At 32.3% G+C, this 17,001-nt stretch overlaps 2 protein-coding genes across 4 annotated transcripts; one reads left to right on the top strand and one right to left on the bottom strand.

Moving 5' to 3' along the window:
* Positions 1–5,105: 5,105 nt before the first annotated feature.
* On the top strand, positions 5,106–12,238 carry LOC131620387 (pentatricopeptide repeat-containing protein At5g56310-like). 3 transcript variants are annotated; one of them, XM_058891454.1, is made up of 4 exons: positions 5,106–7,025; positions 7,122–7,205; positions 9,178–9,290; positions 12,103–12,238. In XM_058891454.1, the coding sequence occupies exon 1, from the start codon at positions 5,119–5,121 to the stop codon at positions 6,520–6,522; it is 1,404 nt and encodes a 467-aa protein (XP_058747437.1). In that variant the 5' UTR covers positions 5,106–5,118; the 3' UTR covers positions 6,523–7,025; positions 7,122–7,205; positions 9,178–9,290; positions 12,103–12,238. The 3 variants fall into 3 exon arrangements, with proteins under 3 accessions (XP_058747437.1, XP_058747436.1, XP_058747435.1); XM_058891453.1 differs by having other exon boundaries at positions 9,063–9,290; XM_058891452.1 differs by having other exon boundaries at positions 7,122–9,290.
* Positions 11,932–12,782, bottom strand: LOC131620388 (kunitz type trypsin inhibitor 104-like). The gene has a single exon (XM_058891455.1). It carries the CDS (start codon positions 12,686–12,688, stop codon positions 12,080–12,082), a length of 609 nt encoding a protein of 202 aa, XP_058747438.1. The 5' UTR covers positions 12,689–12,782; the 3' UTR covers positions 11,932–12,079.
* Between the last annotated feature and the right edge of the window lie 4,219 nt (positions 12,783–17,001).

The raw sequence follows: 17,001 nt of genomic DNA, 5'->3' as shown, positions 1-17,001 counted from the left end.
AATCAGAATTGTGAGAGAGAAGTAGAGAGGAAACGTGAATGGGAAGGAGAGGGAGGAAGAGTTCATCTTGCTTGATCAAGTGGGTTGCATGTGTGAATCCTTGAAGAATCTTCATCATCCAAGTGAAGCAAGCTACCATAAAAGTGGATTGCTACTAATAGATTAAGGGACCATCAATATTCATCTCCATCTATACTTCAAGAGAGTTAGGGTTTGTGAACTAAGAAGCTTGAATGGGTGTTCTAAGAAATTGATGAAGGGTGCAAAAATTCGGATTTCATGACCAGCCTCTACTAAACAGGTGATAACTTTTTCTCTGTAACTCGTATCGATGCGAATCTTGATTTTTTGGAATCTACACAAAATTCCCTTAATTTTAGACACTAATTTTGTTAGCTGGATGTTTGTTATGAGGTTGGAATGTGTGTTTAGAGTTGGGGGTCTGAAGCTGAATTATGCAGAAAATCTGCGTGCGAATTATCGGGCTTTGGAGCAGCACAAGCGATCGGAAGCAGAATTAGAACATCTTATCAGGTGAGTTCCATTAGTTAGGAACTTGGGGTAGGATTTGGGAACTTTGCATGATTAAGGGTTTAGACTGTTATTAATGTCTTGCATGATGATTTAATCGGTCAAACATCTGTTCTTTTGATGCAATTGTATGATATGAAATGTTGAAATAGGATGGGGTTCGAATTTGGATTGTTGGGGAACCTATGGATGAGTTAGAACTCTTTTGGAACTGGTTTTATGCAAGAAAAATGTGATTTTTGCTTCTGGTTCAGTAAGCAATCGATTGCAGGGGTCAAGCAATCGATTGCACTATGAAAAATTGACATTCTGCGCTTCTGGTTCAGTGAGCAATCGATTGCACACCAGTGCAAATCGATTGCACCTGACAGGAAATCACCCCTTTACTGTTTCGACCATAACTGGAGTTTCGTAATTCGGAATTGGGCGCCGTCGGAGGCATTGGAAAGCTATCTGAAAGGGCTACAAGATGCTTAAGCTTACACAACATTGTCATACTTTTAAGTACTAATTAAATCCATGTGAATATTCTTGTATCGCGGTTACTAAACGATAGTGCTTGGATAATCGTATTGTTAATCATTCTAAATGCCTTGGTGCATAAATGTTCCTTCAACTGGGTTATGGGGATCATGGAATGAGTGGTAATGAAAATCAAAGTTATCCACATACACCAAGATGTTGAGGTCTTATAGCTTGTGAAGCTAAGCATGTGAACCAAGAGGCGAGGAGGTCTTACAATTTGTGTAACTTATGTACGTCGATTAACAAAATATGGATATGGTAAGGTGAACCTTAGGATACCTAAACCAAGAGATATGAATGGATGTTAACCTGATATTCCTTTTCCTATCAAGCGACTACTTTCGAAAATCCTACAATCTAATGGTGTAGTAAGTATGAGACGAGGGGTTAGAGAACAGACATAAGGATAGTAACTGCGAGTAGGCATGTTACATATATGTTGGCTATTTCTTGTGAAGTATTTCCAAGGATGCCCCTGTGCCACATATATTGCAGGCATTCCTCGAGTGTGTGATCTCAGGAATGGGCCGTGCTCCGTAGTTCAGGAGCTATTCTTCGGGGATGAACTCCCGGAGATGTGGGCCACACCTTCTCCTTTTGTCATCTCCTTGAGGGTGAATTTCTATGTGAGATTCGGGCCCTGGGATATTGGAGGAGTTGAATCGTGTGATGCGATTCAATGTCGATTCCATGGTTCTCTATAGTTATATGAGTTACTTACCATGTAGATTAAAAAGGTATGTTTTGGGGTCTTGTTTCGAGGGCAGATAGGCAGGTAAACCCGGAAGACCAGACCTTGAGGGTAGCTCCCGACAGAAGGTTGGCAGGTAAACCCGGAAGACCTATTCTGGAGGAAACATGTACCAAATATCCGAACATGTGATATGTTCTCAGAATATCTAATCGGATGGTCAGTGGACATTCAATCGTGGTGCTACGAGTTGACATGCTTTCCTGTACTGGATAGTGAGGAAACTTTAGGATTTGAGATGGATCTGTAGTTTATGTATGTACCCTGTAGAGCTGAGAGAACCCATAAGATAGGGGAACTCTCTGAGATTTAGTAATCTCACCCCATGCATCTTATTATTTTTTCAGGTACCGTGCAAGATCGAGTTTTGCTAGATGCTTGGATCAAGAGATTTTGACCGGATGCCTTGAAGACTGTGCCTGATCTTTTCTTCCGCTGTGTATTATTATCATTGTGTAGACATATCAATTGTATCCATCTTCGAGATGATTTTGAAATGTATACATCTTATTTTATTATTCCTGACTTTTGTATGTACTCAGTACCAGTTATTAGTATTCTGCTAATATGATTCTAGACACATTTTGGTAGGGTATTACATAATTCAATTTTATTTTAGTTTTTCAAATTTGTTTTTGACTTAGAACAAAATGTATAGGAATAAAATGTAAAACATATTTAATTTTAAAATTTATTTCACATGAATGTTATTGAATACCAATTAATATAATCATTTGATTTCTAACCAATAAATATATTTGATCACTTATTTGTCTACATTATTAATCTTCTTTTATATGTATTCTACTTAAGATACACACGCCGTAAAGAAACATATGAGATGTCTAATAATAATTATGAAATTATTTCTTATAGCAATCAAACTAATTAATTGTATTTTCATAATAAAAACAATTAATAGCTATATTAAACTAATAAGGAATCAATTATCACCATAATTATATTCTTATACTAATTAATACTAATTAAACTATTTTCCACACCTTAATTGTAATTTTTATCTTAACTATTTTCATAATTACTTTCATTTATTTTATTTTTATTTTTAGTCCTATATTATATTTTTTTTCTTCAGTTTTCATTGTCTTTATATCTTCCATAACATAGAAAATAGAGGAATAAAATTAAACAATATGAATAATTTTTCGAATGATAATTTTAATCATTAAAGTTTCTAATCGAATATAATTATTATTACAGTTTTGAAAATATTGTTAACAGATTTCATTTTTTTCTTATTTTCATAAGTCTTATTGTGAAAAAGATTAATCAAAATGATAATATGATACTATTTAAAGATTAATAAATAAAATAAATCTATTAAATATATTAACCATTTTTTAAATAAATATATTTAATGCAATCTACTTTTAATACAATAAAGTAAGTATACTATCAATTTTACTTAATTATCATAATTAAAACAATTTAATAATCTTTTTTTAGTACCTAAATGTGATTTTGCGTTAAAAATTTATTAATTAAAAATTAATTCTATAATAATTATTATTAATGACAGACTAATTAATAGTACAAATAAATTCAAATAAGTGATTGAGATAAATAAGGAAAATGTAAGAATATCTCTTCGGGATGTGAAAAAAATTAGGCATTAATAGAGGTGCTAAGTATTGGGTTTTAATATATTAAAGATTCTCACACAAAATTCATAAATGAATGGAGAGTTTATATATTTCGATTCTATGAATCACTTCCATTTCACACAAAATCGAGATTGATTTATCTAAGGTTAGAAACTCCAAATGTTTTATTCTTTCTATTAACAAATAAAAAAAATTAATTTAATTTTTAAATCAAATTATACTAAAATAGTAGAGATAAGTGAATTATATTAAAGTCAATTATTGATAAAATATTATTTTTCAACAGCAAATCAAATCTGTTAGGGTATTAGGTTTTTTGTAATAAAAAATATTAAAAATTTAATTTTTATTATTTATTATAAATCAATTAAAAATAACTTTTTGGAAACATGATTGTAGGTTAAATCATTTTTATGATAATGAGAGTTAATTTAAAAGTGGGTTAATTGAAAGCGTGAATATTAGATTTCTTTAATGGAAAATCAAATTAAAAAGCTTAATACAAAATAACTATTTTTTCTTTTACTTTTAAGAAAAATAAAAATAATTTACGTTAACAACTAATAATTAATTGGATTATGCGAAATTACAAAATTATTTTAAAAAGATAGATTGATAATTTCACAATTGTTTAAAACTATCTTTCGGTATCAATAAATATTTATTAAACTCTTTTTAATTGTTATTTCATAAAAAATACTTATATTTATATATAATTTATAAATTTTGCTATAGTTTTCATTATTAATTAATCAATAATCCTCATGTTTAATTTAAGGGATACATTTAAAATATTAATTAATTAATTCAATTATATAAAAGAGAATACTTATATCGGAATAAGTTACAAATATTTTTATAAACAGGAAAAAGTTTATTGTTGATACAATTATTTTTATAAACGGTAATATGTTATAGATATTTTTATAGACGAGAAAATTCAATTGTTCATACAATTATTTTTATAAACAGAAATAAGTTACGAATATTTTTATAAACGGGAAAAATTCAACTGTTGATACACTTATTTTTATAAATGAGAATAAGTTACAAATATTTTTATAAACGGGGAAAGTCTACCTTAATACAATTATTTTTAAAAACGGGACTAAGTTACAAATATTTTTATATACATGAAAAAGTCAACGATTGATACGATTATTTTTATAAATGAGAGTAAGTTACAAATATTTTTATAAACGGAAAAAAGTCAATTGTTGATACAATTTTTTTTATATAAATGAAAATAAATTTCAAATATTTTTATAAACGGAAAAAAGTCAATTGTTGATACAATTTTTTTATATAAATGGAAATAAATTTCAAATATTTTTATAAATGGATACATGGGTCATAAAACGTTATCCTGCCCTGCAAAACCACATAGGTGAGACGTGGAGGACACGCGGGCATTTTATGAATGAAAAAAGTCAATTGTTGATACAATTATTCTCATACATTCTTCAACTTAAATTCTATGTATATCATGACAACTACAACCTAAAAAATTAAATTAATATTTATATGACAATTATCATTTAAGACATTTATTTTTCTCTTAATTCATATATATCGACTTTGCGCGACCCGTGCACACGCACGGGTCCTTTACTAGTTATAATTATAATAAAATGATTTTACATAACACGCACTACCTAATGTTGTAAACGAGCATAACTCATTCAAATGTTGCCGCCAAAACTGCAATCCTTTCTCAAACACCGCACCCTTTCAACTGTTCCGTTTCCTCCTCTTACCTTAACATTCCTCGCCGACAATTCCACCACCATAGAACACCTCAAACAGGTTCACGCCCAAATGATCGTTTCCTCCCGCATCAACGATCATTTCGCCGCAAGCCGTTTATTCTCCTCATTCGCACTTTCCCCTTTCGGAAACCTCACTCACGCTTCTAGAATCTTCTCTTCCATACACGAACCCAATTCCTTCATGTGGAACACTCTCATCCGCGCCCAACAACAACCCCACAATTCTATCTCCCTTTACATCTCTATGCGTAGACTTGGTGTCTTGCCTGGTAAACACACTTTTCCTTTTCTCCTCAAAGCTTGTTTTTCACTCTCCAATCCCTTGCTACCTTGTAAACAGGTCCACACTCATGTGCTTAAATTCGGACTGGACTTGGATTGTCACGTGGCTAACGGTTTGGTAAGAGGTTATTCTGTTTCTGGTGATTTGGTTGATGCCCGTCACGTGTTTGATGAAATTCCGATGAAAAGTTTGAGTCTTTGGACCACTATGATTTGTGGGTATGCTCAGAATTTTTGTCACAACGAGGCGTTGAATCTTTTCGAGGGGATGATTGTTGGTGGGTTTGAGCCTAATGGTGCCACCTTGGCTTCAGTATTGTCGGCTTGTGCGCGCTCTGGATGTCTTGAGCTTGGCGAAAGGATTCATGAGTTTATGAGAGTGAAAGGGGTTGAAGTGGGCGTTATTCTTGGGACAGCATTGGTTTATATGTACGCGAAGAATGGGTCAATTTTGATGGCGAGGAAGTTATTTGATGAAATGAGCGAGAGGAATGTTGTTACTTGGAATGCTATGATATGTGGTTTAGCTTCACATGGACATGTTGAGAACGCTCTTAGTTTATTTGAGAGTATGAAAAAGGATGGGACTGTTGTTCCTAATGATGTCACCTTCATTGGGGTCTTATCTGCGTGTTGTCATGCAGGTTTGATAGGTGTCGGTCACAAAGTTTTTTGTTCGATGAAGGATGTGCATGGAATTGAACCAAAGATTGAGCACTATGGGTGCATGGTTGATCTTCTTGGGAGAGGAGGTAAGTTGCTGGAGGCAGAGGAAATGATAAAAAGGATGCCGTGGAAACCTGACGTGGTTATTTTGGGATCTTTGTTGGCAGCTAGCAAGAATAATGGAAACACTGAGGTTGCTGAAAGAGTAGTGAAAGAAATTCTTACTCTGGAACCTCATAATCATGGAGCTCATGTTGCTCTGTCGAATATGTACGCAGAGGCTGGACAATGGCAAGAAGTTTTGAGACTGAGGAAGACAATGAAAGAAGAGAAGGTCAAGAAAGCTCCCGGATGGAGTCTTGTTGCCACTTAATTGAGTTTCTGAAATGGCTTGTATGTGGCAGATACTTATCATTTTTGGAAAAGAATTGGATATTTTATTCTTAGAAAAAAAAGGAGAGGGATTGATTTATTATCATCATCTAAACTTACCCAGTTCAACTATTAACCGATTTAAAAATCTTGTTCAACCAATTCTGCTGTTCTGAAAATAGTTAAGTTGCTTACTGAAGAAATGGTTCCACACTGCTGCTTTATAATGAAGTTGTATCCTAACAATTTGGCAAGTGACCGGTATTTCCTTCGTTGTTGCAAGCACATGATTATGTTACTGGAGTCCAGCTGTTATTTATGCAAAAGCAGTTGATAAGTCAATGATACTAGTGCTAAATGTTGAAGTCCCTCCTGTCAGCTGAGAAACTCATGAGGTTACCATTGCTAATCAATCCCCAATTTTGCCTGCAATTGATGGACCTAAAGTATATTTCTGAAAAACTTACTCTCATATCATTTGGTGTTTCTGCTGCATATATACAGGTAGAGCCTCTCTTTTTTATTCTGAGATGTTTAGATATGATTTATGTTCTTATTTATATAGTTACTTTAGCTAAACAAATATTGTTCACCTGACAGATACTCAGTGAAGCTACATTGTAATATGAAAGCATGAAAGAGCTACATTAAGCAATTGAGTAGATGTGATGGAATTAGAAATAGGTACACTCTCTCTTGGTTCAGCGAAGATATCAGAGTTCCATCCTTGTCTTGGCTTGTGATTATTAACATGCATGCATCTTCCCAATGTTGTAGACCAGATTTTTCTGGTATCTTATAGTTCTTGGTTCCAAATCGTTATTCCATATTATAAGTCGAAAACCCTAAGAGACTGTTTGAGTTAAGAATTTTAAAATATTAATGTATTTATATAGAGGATTCAAAATGAATTGTGCCAAATACCTTATTTGGAATTTTGGATTTTAAATCCATGGAATCTAAAAATGCTGGGAATTATATGGGGAGTTTTTTTTCTCCAAATAAATGAGAATATAAGTTAGTATTTGTAACATTCTCCATCTCGGAGCATTTATGTTGAGTAATAGATCTTGAATCAAGACTTGTTGCACACATTACAAGCCTCCTTCACTAATTTCTTCTTATTTGTCTAGTGCTGGAGTTGTTCACTTTGATTCAATCTAGGGGAGTTCTGTTTGAGGACACATGAGTTTTTTGAGCTTTATGGGGTTTGTATTGCAAGTGTTATTTTGCCTTTACCCTTATTGTTGTCTTTTGGGTTATTATAGCTACTATTGTTTCCCTGAAAATATTCATGCACTTCTTTGGTGATGATAGGGAAGTTAGTGCTGATGCGGTTACTGGACCAAAATTTTGGAGTGTGTCAGTATTAGAGGAGGTTTTAGGAGAGAGAAGGAAACTATAGGGGGAAGTCAATTATTGTAATGGGGGAACAGTTATTTGAGAATGGGCCGGTTATGTCCTGTGTTTAGTTTTAAATAATCTTAGGAAGTTATGAGATCTTTTATTATGGTGTATTTTCTGGTTTATGTTAGGCAGAGAGCTACATAGCACTCTGAAAGAGCATTGTGCTCTGGGTAATAAGTAACCACTGTAATTGATTATTGCGTTCTACGTAAGTGTACATTCTGTTTTTTTATTAGGTGACTGCAAGCTGTTATTACCAAGGCATTCCCGTAATTGGAGACTATATAACCAAGGAACAAATGTATGGATGTGGATTTGAGATAGCTCAGTAGGCACCCTATACTCCCTATGCACAATAGTATTTGGTATGCTCTCTGTTTGTAAATCACAGTCCTAATTTCTCTAAGACATCTCGAGTCTTAATGGCTCTCATGGTTACTACCTATAAATGTTTTGGATTTCAAGCTTCCAGTGATCCATTTTTTTACAATCATGGTTGTCTTAATAATTTTTTGGAATTATCTACCTGAACATTAGGGCCTTCAAGGAACAATGCTCAAGCTCAAGTTATGGTTAAAGGAGAGTAAAGAGGCCACTTCAGTCATAGCTTGAAACACCTTGGGACAAGGTTTCTTATCTTATGGCAGACAGTATTAGGATGTCAAGTTTGGGCCTAAGCCCAATGAAGGGGCTGGATAGGGAAGTAGGGTAGAATTACTTATATGGTAGATAGTTGGGGTAGGCAGCCAAATATAGGGGAGGAGAAAATGCAAAGGGAATCATTCTGGTAGTTTTCGGTTAGAACATTATTATAGGTTGGGCAGGGGAGTATCACTCATCTCTTGTGAGCAATAGCTCTGGGGTTACAGAGTTTTTCTTTTGCATTACAACTGGTTTTCTAATCAATAATACTATTTCTATTTCGCTTAACTTTGGGTTTCTGTGGGTGTTCTTTTTGTGATTGGGTTGCAATATTTTCTGTGCTGGTGGAGACATCAGGTTTCTGATTTCATTTCACGCCATCAATTATTTTGGTTGTATGTTTATTGATGCTTTGTAATTGTATTTGAACTATTAAAGTCCTCAAGAGTTTGTTCTGATCTGAAATGGGGTTGAGTCTTGCTATGATTGCAGATAGGAGTTTGGTGAACACTACAAATGAAGAGATTTTAGGGATTCCATTCAATGTAATGTTTCATATGGGCTTGATTGATTGCTATTTATCTCTATGTTGGTTTGTACATTTAAGGGCTTGGGATGCATGTGGTGATTGAGCTGTCAGCTGTTCATGGATTACTGCTTTATTTGGGGGCTGTGCTACGGAAATTTATGACATTGCACCCCGCACTTTGAAGTGAGCAGGTATATTCTTTATCCCTTTCAATGCTACATCTACTAAATCAGTTATGTTTTTTCTATAGCTGTTATTTGGTCACTCTTATTCTATGTGCTTGTTTAGATAAGTAGTGGTGAATGGTCATTTAGGAGAATCTTTTTTAGAGTTATGTTCGCTCTGAATATTAGTTAGTTACAGTAATTAGTTAGGAAGTTATTGAGAGGGAGAGCATAAGCTGAAAATTATACGCAGAAGAAATTAAAAGGGATCATGTATGTTGAGGAATTGGGAAGGCGAAACCTGGACCTCTCAAAAGCATCTGTGAGTTGTAATAGATGGAAGGAAATTTTTCCCTGTCTTTCAGCAATAAAATTCGATAGTTTCCAAACTATTAGTTTCAATAAAACTGAGTTTCATGTGAGGATTGTCTTGTCAAATAGTGGCTATATTGGTGTATAGCATTATGACCTATGAAGCTCGGATTCGAACACGGACACGGGACACGACACGGATACGGACACGAGGACCCCGCTAATATAGAAAACATAGGACACGGACACGGCTATATATATTTTATGTATTAATATAATAATGCAATATATGAGCATAATTTATAAATAGTTTAAAACGAAAAGCAAAATTTATATATATTTAAACTAAGCGCTTTCAATCAACAAAAAAAAAAAGACATAAATCCACCAAAACAAAATAATACAAATCATATCATAGTCACTCCATATTGATAAAACCAGCCTCTAAACCGTGGAATAAGAACAAAATAAGAAATTCTAATTGTGTTATTTTTATAGTGGAGAAGTAAAATAATAAAGGTAAAAAAAACTATTATTTTTATAAATAAAAGTCTGATAATTATTGAGTTGGAACTTTTTTTTTATAAAAAAATCTAAATTTTTGAGTTGGGTGTGTCCTTTATTTGAAACAAGGTGTCGAATCCGTGTCAGTTGCAATTAAATTATTATTTTTTGTTGAACACTGCAAAAATGTGTCAGATACGTGCCGTACGCGTGTCGTACGAGTATCCGTGTCCGACGCGGCGACACGCCTTCTGAATGACGTGTCGGCGCTTCATAGATTATGACGTAGCAGAATTTGAACAAATCACTATTGTTCTGCTATACACTATTTAGTTTAGTACAAATTGTTGCTAAAGAATTGTAGCATAATGGAATTTGAACAAACTGTTCTTTTTTGCAATATACAATTGACAATAGCGCACCGTTTAAGTCTTCCTACACAATCTGCTTTTGTGTCAAACAACCCTGTGAGACCTCAAGCCACCACATTAACATTGTTGCCCTTCAGTTTGTTAATTTTTCTTCACTATTTGGGTGTTGATATATCTAAATCAAATTTGAAGTTCAAGGATTGTGACATGCCATCGTTCGTGTGCAACTTCATAAGATAAAAGATGACACAAATGAGCCTATTGAGTTTCTTGGCATAAGGATGAATGATCATATCTTAGCAAATTCTACCTTGACGGCCTCTTTGGACCATTAAATATTCTCAAGAATTTGAAAAGGAGTCGCGTAGGAAATTTACCCGGTACCCTCTTATTCCTACTTACTTCTATGAAGGAGAATCAGGTAATAATAACATTGATAACTAATGACTTTGGTCTATGTGCCTCATATTCAATGTATGTGAGTGTGAGATCAAGTGTGCCATAATTTAGTTCTAAGTATCCATCTTTTGTATACAGACATCAGCTCCCAGCTAAAACCTTACACACAATTGTCCTATTCAAACAGCAGGAGATGATCTATTTCCTTAAGAAAGAGACACATATATAGTGATATAATATAAATAAAATGCCAATTAATATAGATGTTTTATTATATTGTAGCATTCCAATTACATTATTGTTGACATTTATTTAGACAAACAGGGTCACGACATTATAGTCTAGATAGTATCTTTCAACATGTTAAACTCCAAACTTGATCTTCCTAGAATTCAGAAAAGCATGCCGCGGACTTGGTGTGGGAAAATCATGGTTTGAACTTTGATGTTTGTGGAAGTGGGATATTAGTAGGAAAGGGATGAGGTGTAACTGGAACTGGTTTACTAACATGGTTTGAAATTTTGTGAAAAGCATGAACTTCAATAATTGGCACATCACTCGTCATAAGTTCATAACGTTAGTATGAAATGATTCGTCCGGCAGTTCTGGATCTGGTTCAGTAGTTGGGAAAACAGGGTTAGAAGTTTTGTGAAAAGTCTGAACTGAAGTAATTGGATCAGCATTTGGCATAGCATCTACACAAGTTGATTCTATGGATGAAAAAGCACTCTGAAAAATGAGTAAATAAAACAATAGCTCCCATTAAAGATGGTAGAAAATAGTATCATTATGAAACCTTTTAACATTATATTCAAGTCAAATAATTTATAACTAGAGTGGTTTTACCGCGACTTCTATCTGCACCTCACCAAATTTCTTGTTCCCCATTGGAATAACATTTTTTTGTTGAAAATGATGAGGAAGAATCATCATTGAGCACACATTTGTAACTTGTCTGTCACTAAATATAACATTTTTTTTGTGTTTGATTTAAAATAGGACTATCATTACAAGGTGACTGACTATAAATAAAATACATTGGATCCAACTTATTCTTAGTAAAGAAAGTATACATACCCAAATAACCCTTTATTCCATGTCATAATACATGCAACCCTTTCCTTCTTTCATGATATTAATTAAAATGAACTACATGTTCAATATTTATTGAAAAGCAAGTGTATATACATAAACACACCACAGAAATAAACTTCACCATCTTACTAATAATCATTCTTTCTGGAACACGACAGGGAGTGCACCACCATCCAAGGCCAACAGAATCTTGCCATTCTCACGAATAACACCAACAGTCCCACATTCAAACTTACAACTGGAGCATACCTCTGTTGGGCACCATTGGATGTTATATATACGGCTAGTTTGTGTTGGCACAATCCTAAAGAAGTTTCCATAAGATCCAGCTGTACTGTCATCCCTTCCAGTTATAATCAGCCTCCTTCCACTCGTAGCATCTTTCTCACCCACTCTCCATTCGGTGGACTGCGCGCAACTTGAGGAAGCTACAAATGTCACTCTCAAGTCTCTGTCAAGAAGCACGTCGTCCTCATCGTGACGGGGGACAAAAGGTGTGAATACCACTGGCAAACCGTTTGCCAAGTCAGTGCTGACAAGACCAACTTGCAGAGGGCATGGCGCATTTCCTGTGATGAATGTAGGACCTCCTCCGTTGCCTGTGATAGCAGGCCTGATGAAGTATTCCTCATCGTCCTCAACTGCGTCGCCACTTGTGTCAATCACAATTTGGGCTATCGATGTCGTTGCCATCAAAAGCCAGACATGAGCAAGGATGAATACGGCGAGGAATCTAGTTGACATTATGGATTAATCTTACTGGCTCACACTCTCTCTCTCAGGTTATTTATATGAAAGGGGACTTGGACTTTTTGTGTTTTTGCTGTTGAATGCTAGGCAAAGTATTTATAGGACTAATCATGATACCATGCAACGAATAGAATGATTCATGAGTAAACAAAAGTAGAATAAAATAATTTACATGAATTTTCATATTGTAAACTTGCTCTGTAACTCCTACCGGACAAATTAAATAATCAATATTAGCAGGAATGGATGAATAGAAGTAAGCATTTATGTTGCTTTGTTTTGATCGCACGATTTTGATAGGGTAGAAATGGTGAATGTATTCCTAGTTTGAATCGTCCAATTAATGAAGTATTATGTAGTTGCGTACAGAAACCAGAATCTACGACAACGCTAAAACACTTTTGTCTCTTCATTGTTTTCTTTCTGTCCCTAAATTAATAAGAGTCATGCTATATCTTATGAAACGAAACATACGATGGCCAATGTAATAACTTTAAAAATATAAATTTGACATAATACGGAAACATGGGTGTGGTTAGTATAATTCTTGCGATTCTAATTGAGGCTTTGTAACAAACAGCATTTCTCAATTAATAAATAGTAACTAATAGTTTCACTAACCATATACATCATATTACTTAGAAGAGATTATACGGAGTATAACGAAATTATTTTTTTAACAAAATGAATGAAAATGTCAAAAGAGTAAAAAAAAAACACTAATAATTAAGAATTTAATTACAATAGTATAAAGAAGTTATAAACGGTCAATAAATTATAACTTTAAATTTTTTGTAGATGTTTGATTTTTTCTTTAATTTTATATAAAGTAATACTTGTGAATAATTGTAATGCATTAACAATATATAATATTTTACACTGATAATATATAATAATTATTTTTAATAACTAATTACTTCTCCTTATTATTTTCTACTTTCAAATAATTTATATGGAGATACAAATATATTTTAAGCAATGAACATTTGATTACCTACGAGAAATACAAATATATTTTAAGCAATGAACATTTGATTACCTACCAGAGAAATAAAACTTATTATTTCCTACCATCAAATAATTTATATGGAGATACAAATATATTTTAAGCAAAAAACGATTGGTTACCTACAAGAGAAATAAAATTTATTATTTCCTATATTTAAATAATTTATATGGAGATACAAATACATTTTAAGCAATGAACGATTTGGTTACCTACAAGAAAAATAAAACTTATTATTTCCTACCCTCAAATAATTTATAAAGTGAATATCCATTTTGACCCCTCATAAAATTTATGCAACCTAAATGTCTTTCATAAAAAAAAAAAAGAGGCTAAATTACAGTTTTTGCCCCCTATTTTGTCTGATTCACGAATTTAATCCTCCTATTTTAAATTCAAACAGTTTTGGTCCCCCTAATTTATATTTAAACAGTTTTAGTCCCTCTTTCATATTTTTTCAAAGAAAATCGATGAGATTTTTTATTTTTTAACTTATATTTTTATCTACGAAATTCAATAATAAGTTTATATACAATGATTTCTCATGTTTTACAAGTAATTTGACATTTAAAAAGTGAAAATATCGTTAATTTTAAGTGAAAAAGTATGAAAGGGGACCAAAGTTGTTTAAATCTAAAAATAGGGGGACCAAAACTGTTTAAATTAAAAATATGAGGACCAATTTCGTGAATTCGAGAAAATAGGAGGACTAAAACTGTAATTAAGCCTAAAAAATTTTGATTTAATTTTAATTTCATTTTTAAATAATTTTAATTTAATAATATCAAAAAAGTCAAAATTATTTCCTATAAAGAATCAAACCCAAGACTTTGAAACAACATCTTAAGTCTTTACCACTAGGCTAATATGACAAATAATTTTCATGATTTTTTATAATACTAAATAATTTTTAATTTAAAACAAAATTTTTAAAATTTGTACCAATGGGATCTCGAACCTAAGTCCATTAAATAATAATCACTATTATAACTAGACAAATCTATTGTTAATATTCTTAATAATGAATACTTAACTTAATAATAATAATTTAGAACAAACATTTACTTATTTAAAATAACATACAAATAAATATTTATTAATTTCAAATAATACACAAATTTAAAAATAAAATTATATATTTAATTAAATAGAAATAAATTATATTATATTTAATTGAAATTAAATAACATATAAATAAATATTTACTTATTTCAAACTAATTTAAATTAAATAATAATTAATTAATTTAATAGTAATTCAATTAATTGTTAAAATATTTAATCAATTTAAATAAAACAATCAATTAATTCTTAAAATTATTTAGTTAATTCAAACTAAATAGTGATCAATTAGTTTAACAGTAATTCAATTAAATATTAAGTTATTTATTTCTATTTAATTAATTATATTTAGGAGTAATGTCGAAGGAGTAGTGGTAACTAGATTGAAGTCTATTGTCTAAAAGGGTTTGAGTCTTTAGGGCCCAATCCGTTCGGGAATAACACACACCCTCTCTTTTTGAGGATTTCTTATTCCACCTTATAGTAACTTGTAGATACTTTTGTGAATCAATTAGAAATAGGGTAAGCTTACCTTGAAGAGATTAATATGTTCCCATAGTTAATTCACCTAGGGTTTTGTTTTAATTAACTTTTAAATGATTAGGTTTAGGTGTACATAATTAAACCCTAATCCCTAATCCTTGATCTTTTAATCTTTTGATCTTAGAAGCAATACCATGTTAATTTAACTTAATTGATATGATCACTCCTTGTTTATACACTTGTACATATACTTGTTGATTTACATCTTTGTACATTTACACTTGGGTTATTTATTATCTTTGTGTGTGTGTCTATATATATATATATATATATATATATATATATATATATATATATATATATATATATATATATATATATATATATATATATATATATATATATATATATATATATATATATATATATGTATACATACACACACACACACACACACACACACACATTGTTTACTAACCCCACATGCGTGAGATATTTATCCATACATCATACTCATACATACATGATGTGATTGACTTGAGTTATGTCATCCCTTTTATTCATAATATCTTTTATACTAGAGTTTATACATTGATATCTTTGTTCATACTCACTTTGTTGGTACACACAATATGTGATGTGTCCGCAAGTGCACGGAAATATCGAAGTAATATTAAAGATTGTCGAACCCACAGAGACCATGTCAACCTACTGTAATCTATCGTCGCTTTATAAAGCTAAGGCTAATGATTAAAACTGTAAGAACGGGAATAAAAGTACTAAAGTAAATACTAAAGGTTTGAAAATAATACTAAAACGAGGTCGAGATATGATTTCCGCGTTCCTGAAGGACTTATAGAAAACGGGTACTAATTACGATTATAACTTAGTTCCGTAGAATATACCAACTTAAAGACTCGGTCTCACGCTCTCGCGGTATTAACTAAAGCCATACTTCCTAATCCCAAGATTTTTCTCTCGCTCGCCCGGTAACTAAGAAATATATTTTGAAAGCCAATAATATCCTAAACGTATCTAAAGCGCTTTCGCTATATTTAGATATGTTGCCTAATTCCCACTATCCGGTTCACTCCTCACGCTCTTGCGGTCTCGGCTTAAACCTTAATTTGCCTTTCACTCTCGTGATAAAACAATGTTAAATAACCTCTCACTCTTGTGACAAAGTTACTTAAATTAGACTTGGAAAATAAAACCCAAAACACACATATTTTCATAGATTTTCACCTATAATTTTTACGGAGTCCGTCAGTAACAACGGTCCTCAAACACCAGACTCAAGAATATTTAGTCGAACATGGATAGGAAAATAAACATGCAATTACGGTAATAAAACATAACGAGAAACATGATTTAGCAATTAAATTAGAAAACAATAGCAGTGAATAAAAAACCTGAAATTAAATAGATGTAGAATTGTAATACACTTGAATGCTTCAAATTAGAGTACATAAATTAAATGCAGAAATAAAATCCTAAAACTAATTCGTAATAGTCCCCAAAAATCTGGAAAGCTATTACTTTTACATGGTGAAAGAAAACTGCCTAAAAACCAAACAAGGAAAATTCTGGCTAAGAGAGGAGAGACTTTTCAAGTGATAGCCTCTTCCTATTTATAATCTTCATGAGAAATGTTTGTTGAGAGAAATTAGGAAGGGGAATGCGTTGAGCTCCCGAAATAATAGCCATACTGGGCGAGTCTCCGTGGAGAAAATGTTGGAGGAAAAATAGGAAACAAA

The sequence above is a fragment of the Vicia villosa genome, linkage group LG7 (genome assembly GCF_029867415.1).
Source record: "Vicia villosa cultivar HV-30 ecotype Madison, WI linkage group LG7, Vvil1.0, whole genome shotgun sequence".
In the NCBI taxonomy this organism is placed as follows: domain Eukaryota; kingdom Viridiplantae; phylum Streptophyta; class Magnoliopsida; order Fabales; family Fabaceae; genus Vicia; species Vicia villosa.
This window is presented reverse-complemented; position numbering and strand designations above follow the sequence as displayed.

Coding starts and splice junctions, on each gene's coding strand:
- LOC131620387 (XM_058891454.1), top strand. CDS start 5,119: ATGTTGCCGCCAAAACTGCAATCCTTTCTCAAACACCGCACCCTTTCA.
- LOC131620388 (XM_058891455.1), bottom strand. CDS start 12,688: ATGTCAACTAGATTCCTCGCCGTATTCATCCTTGCTCATGTCTGGCTT.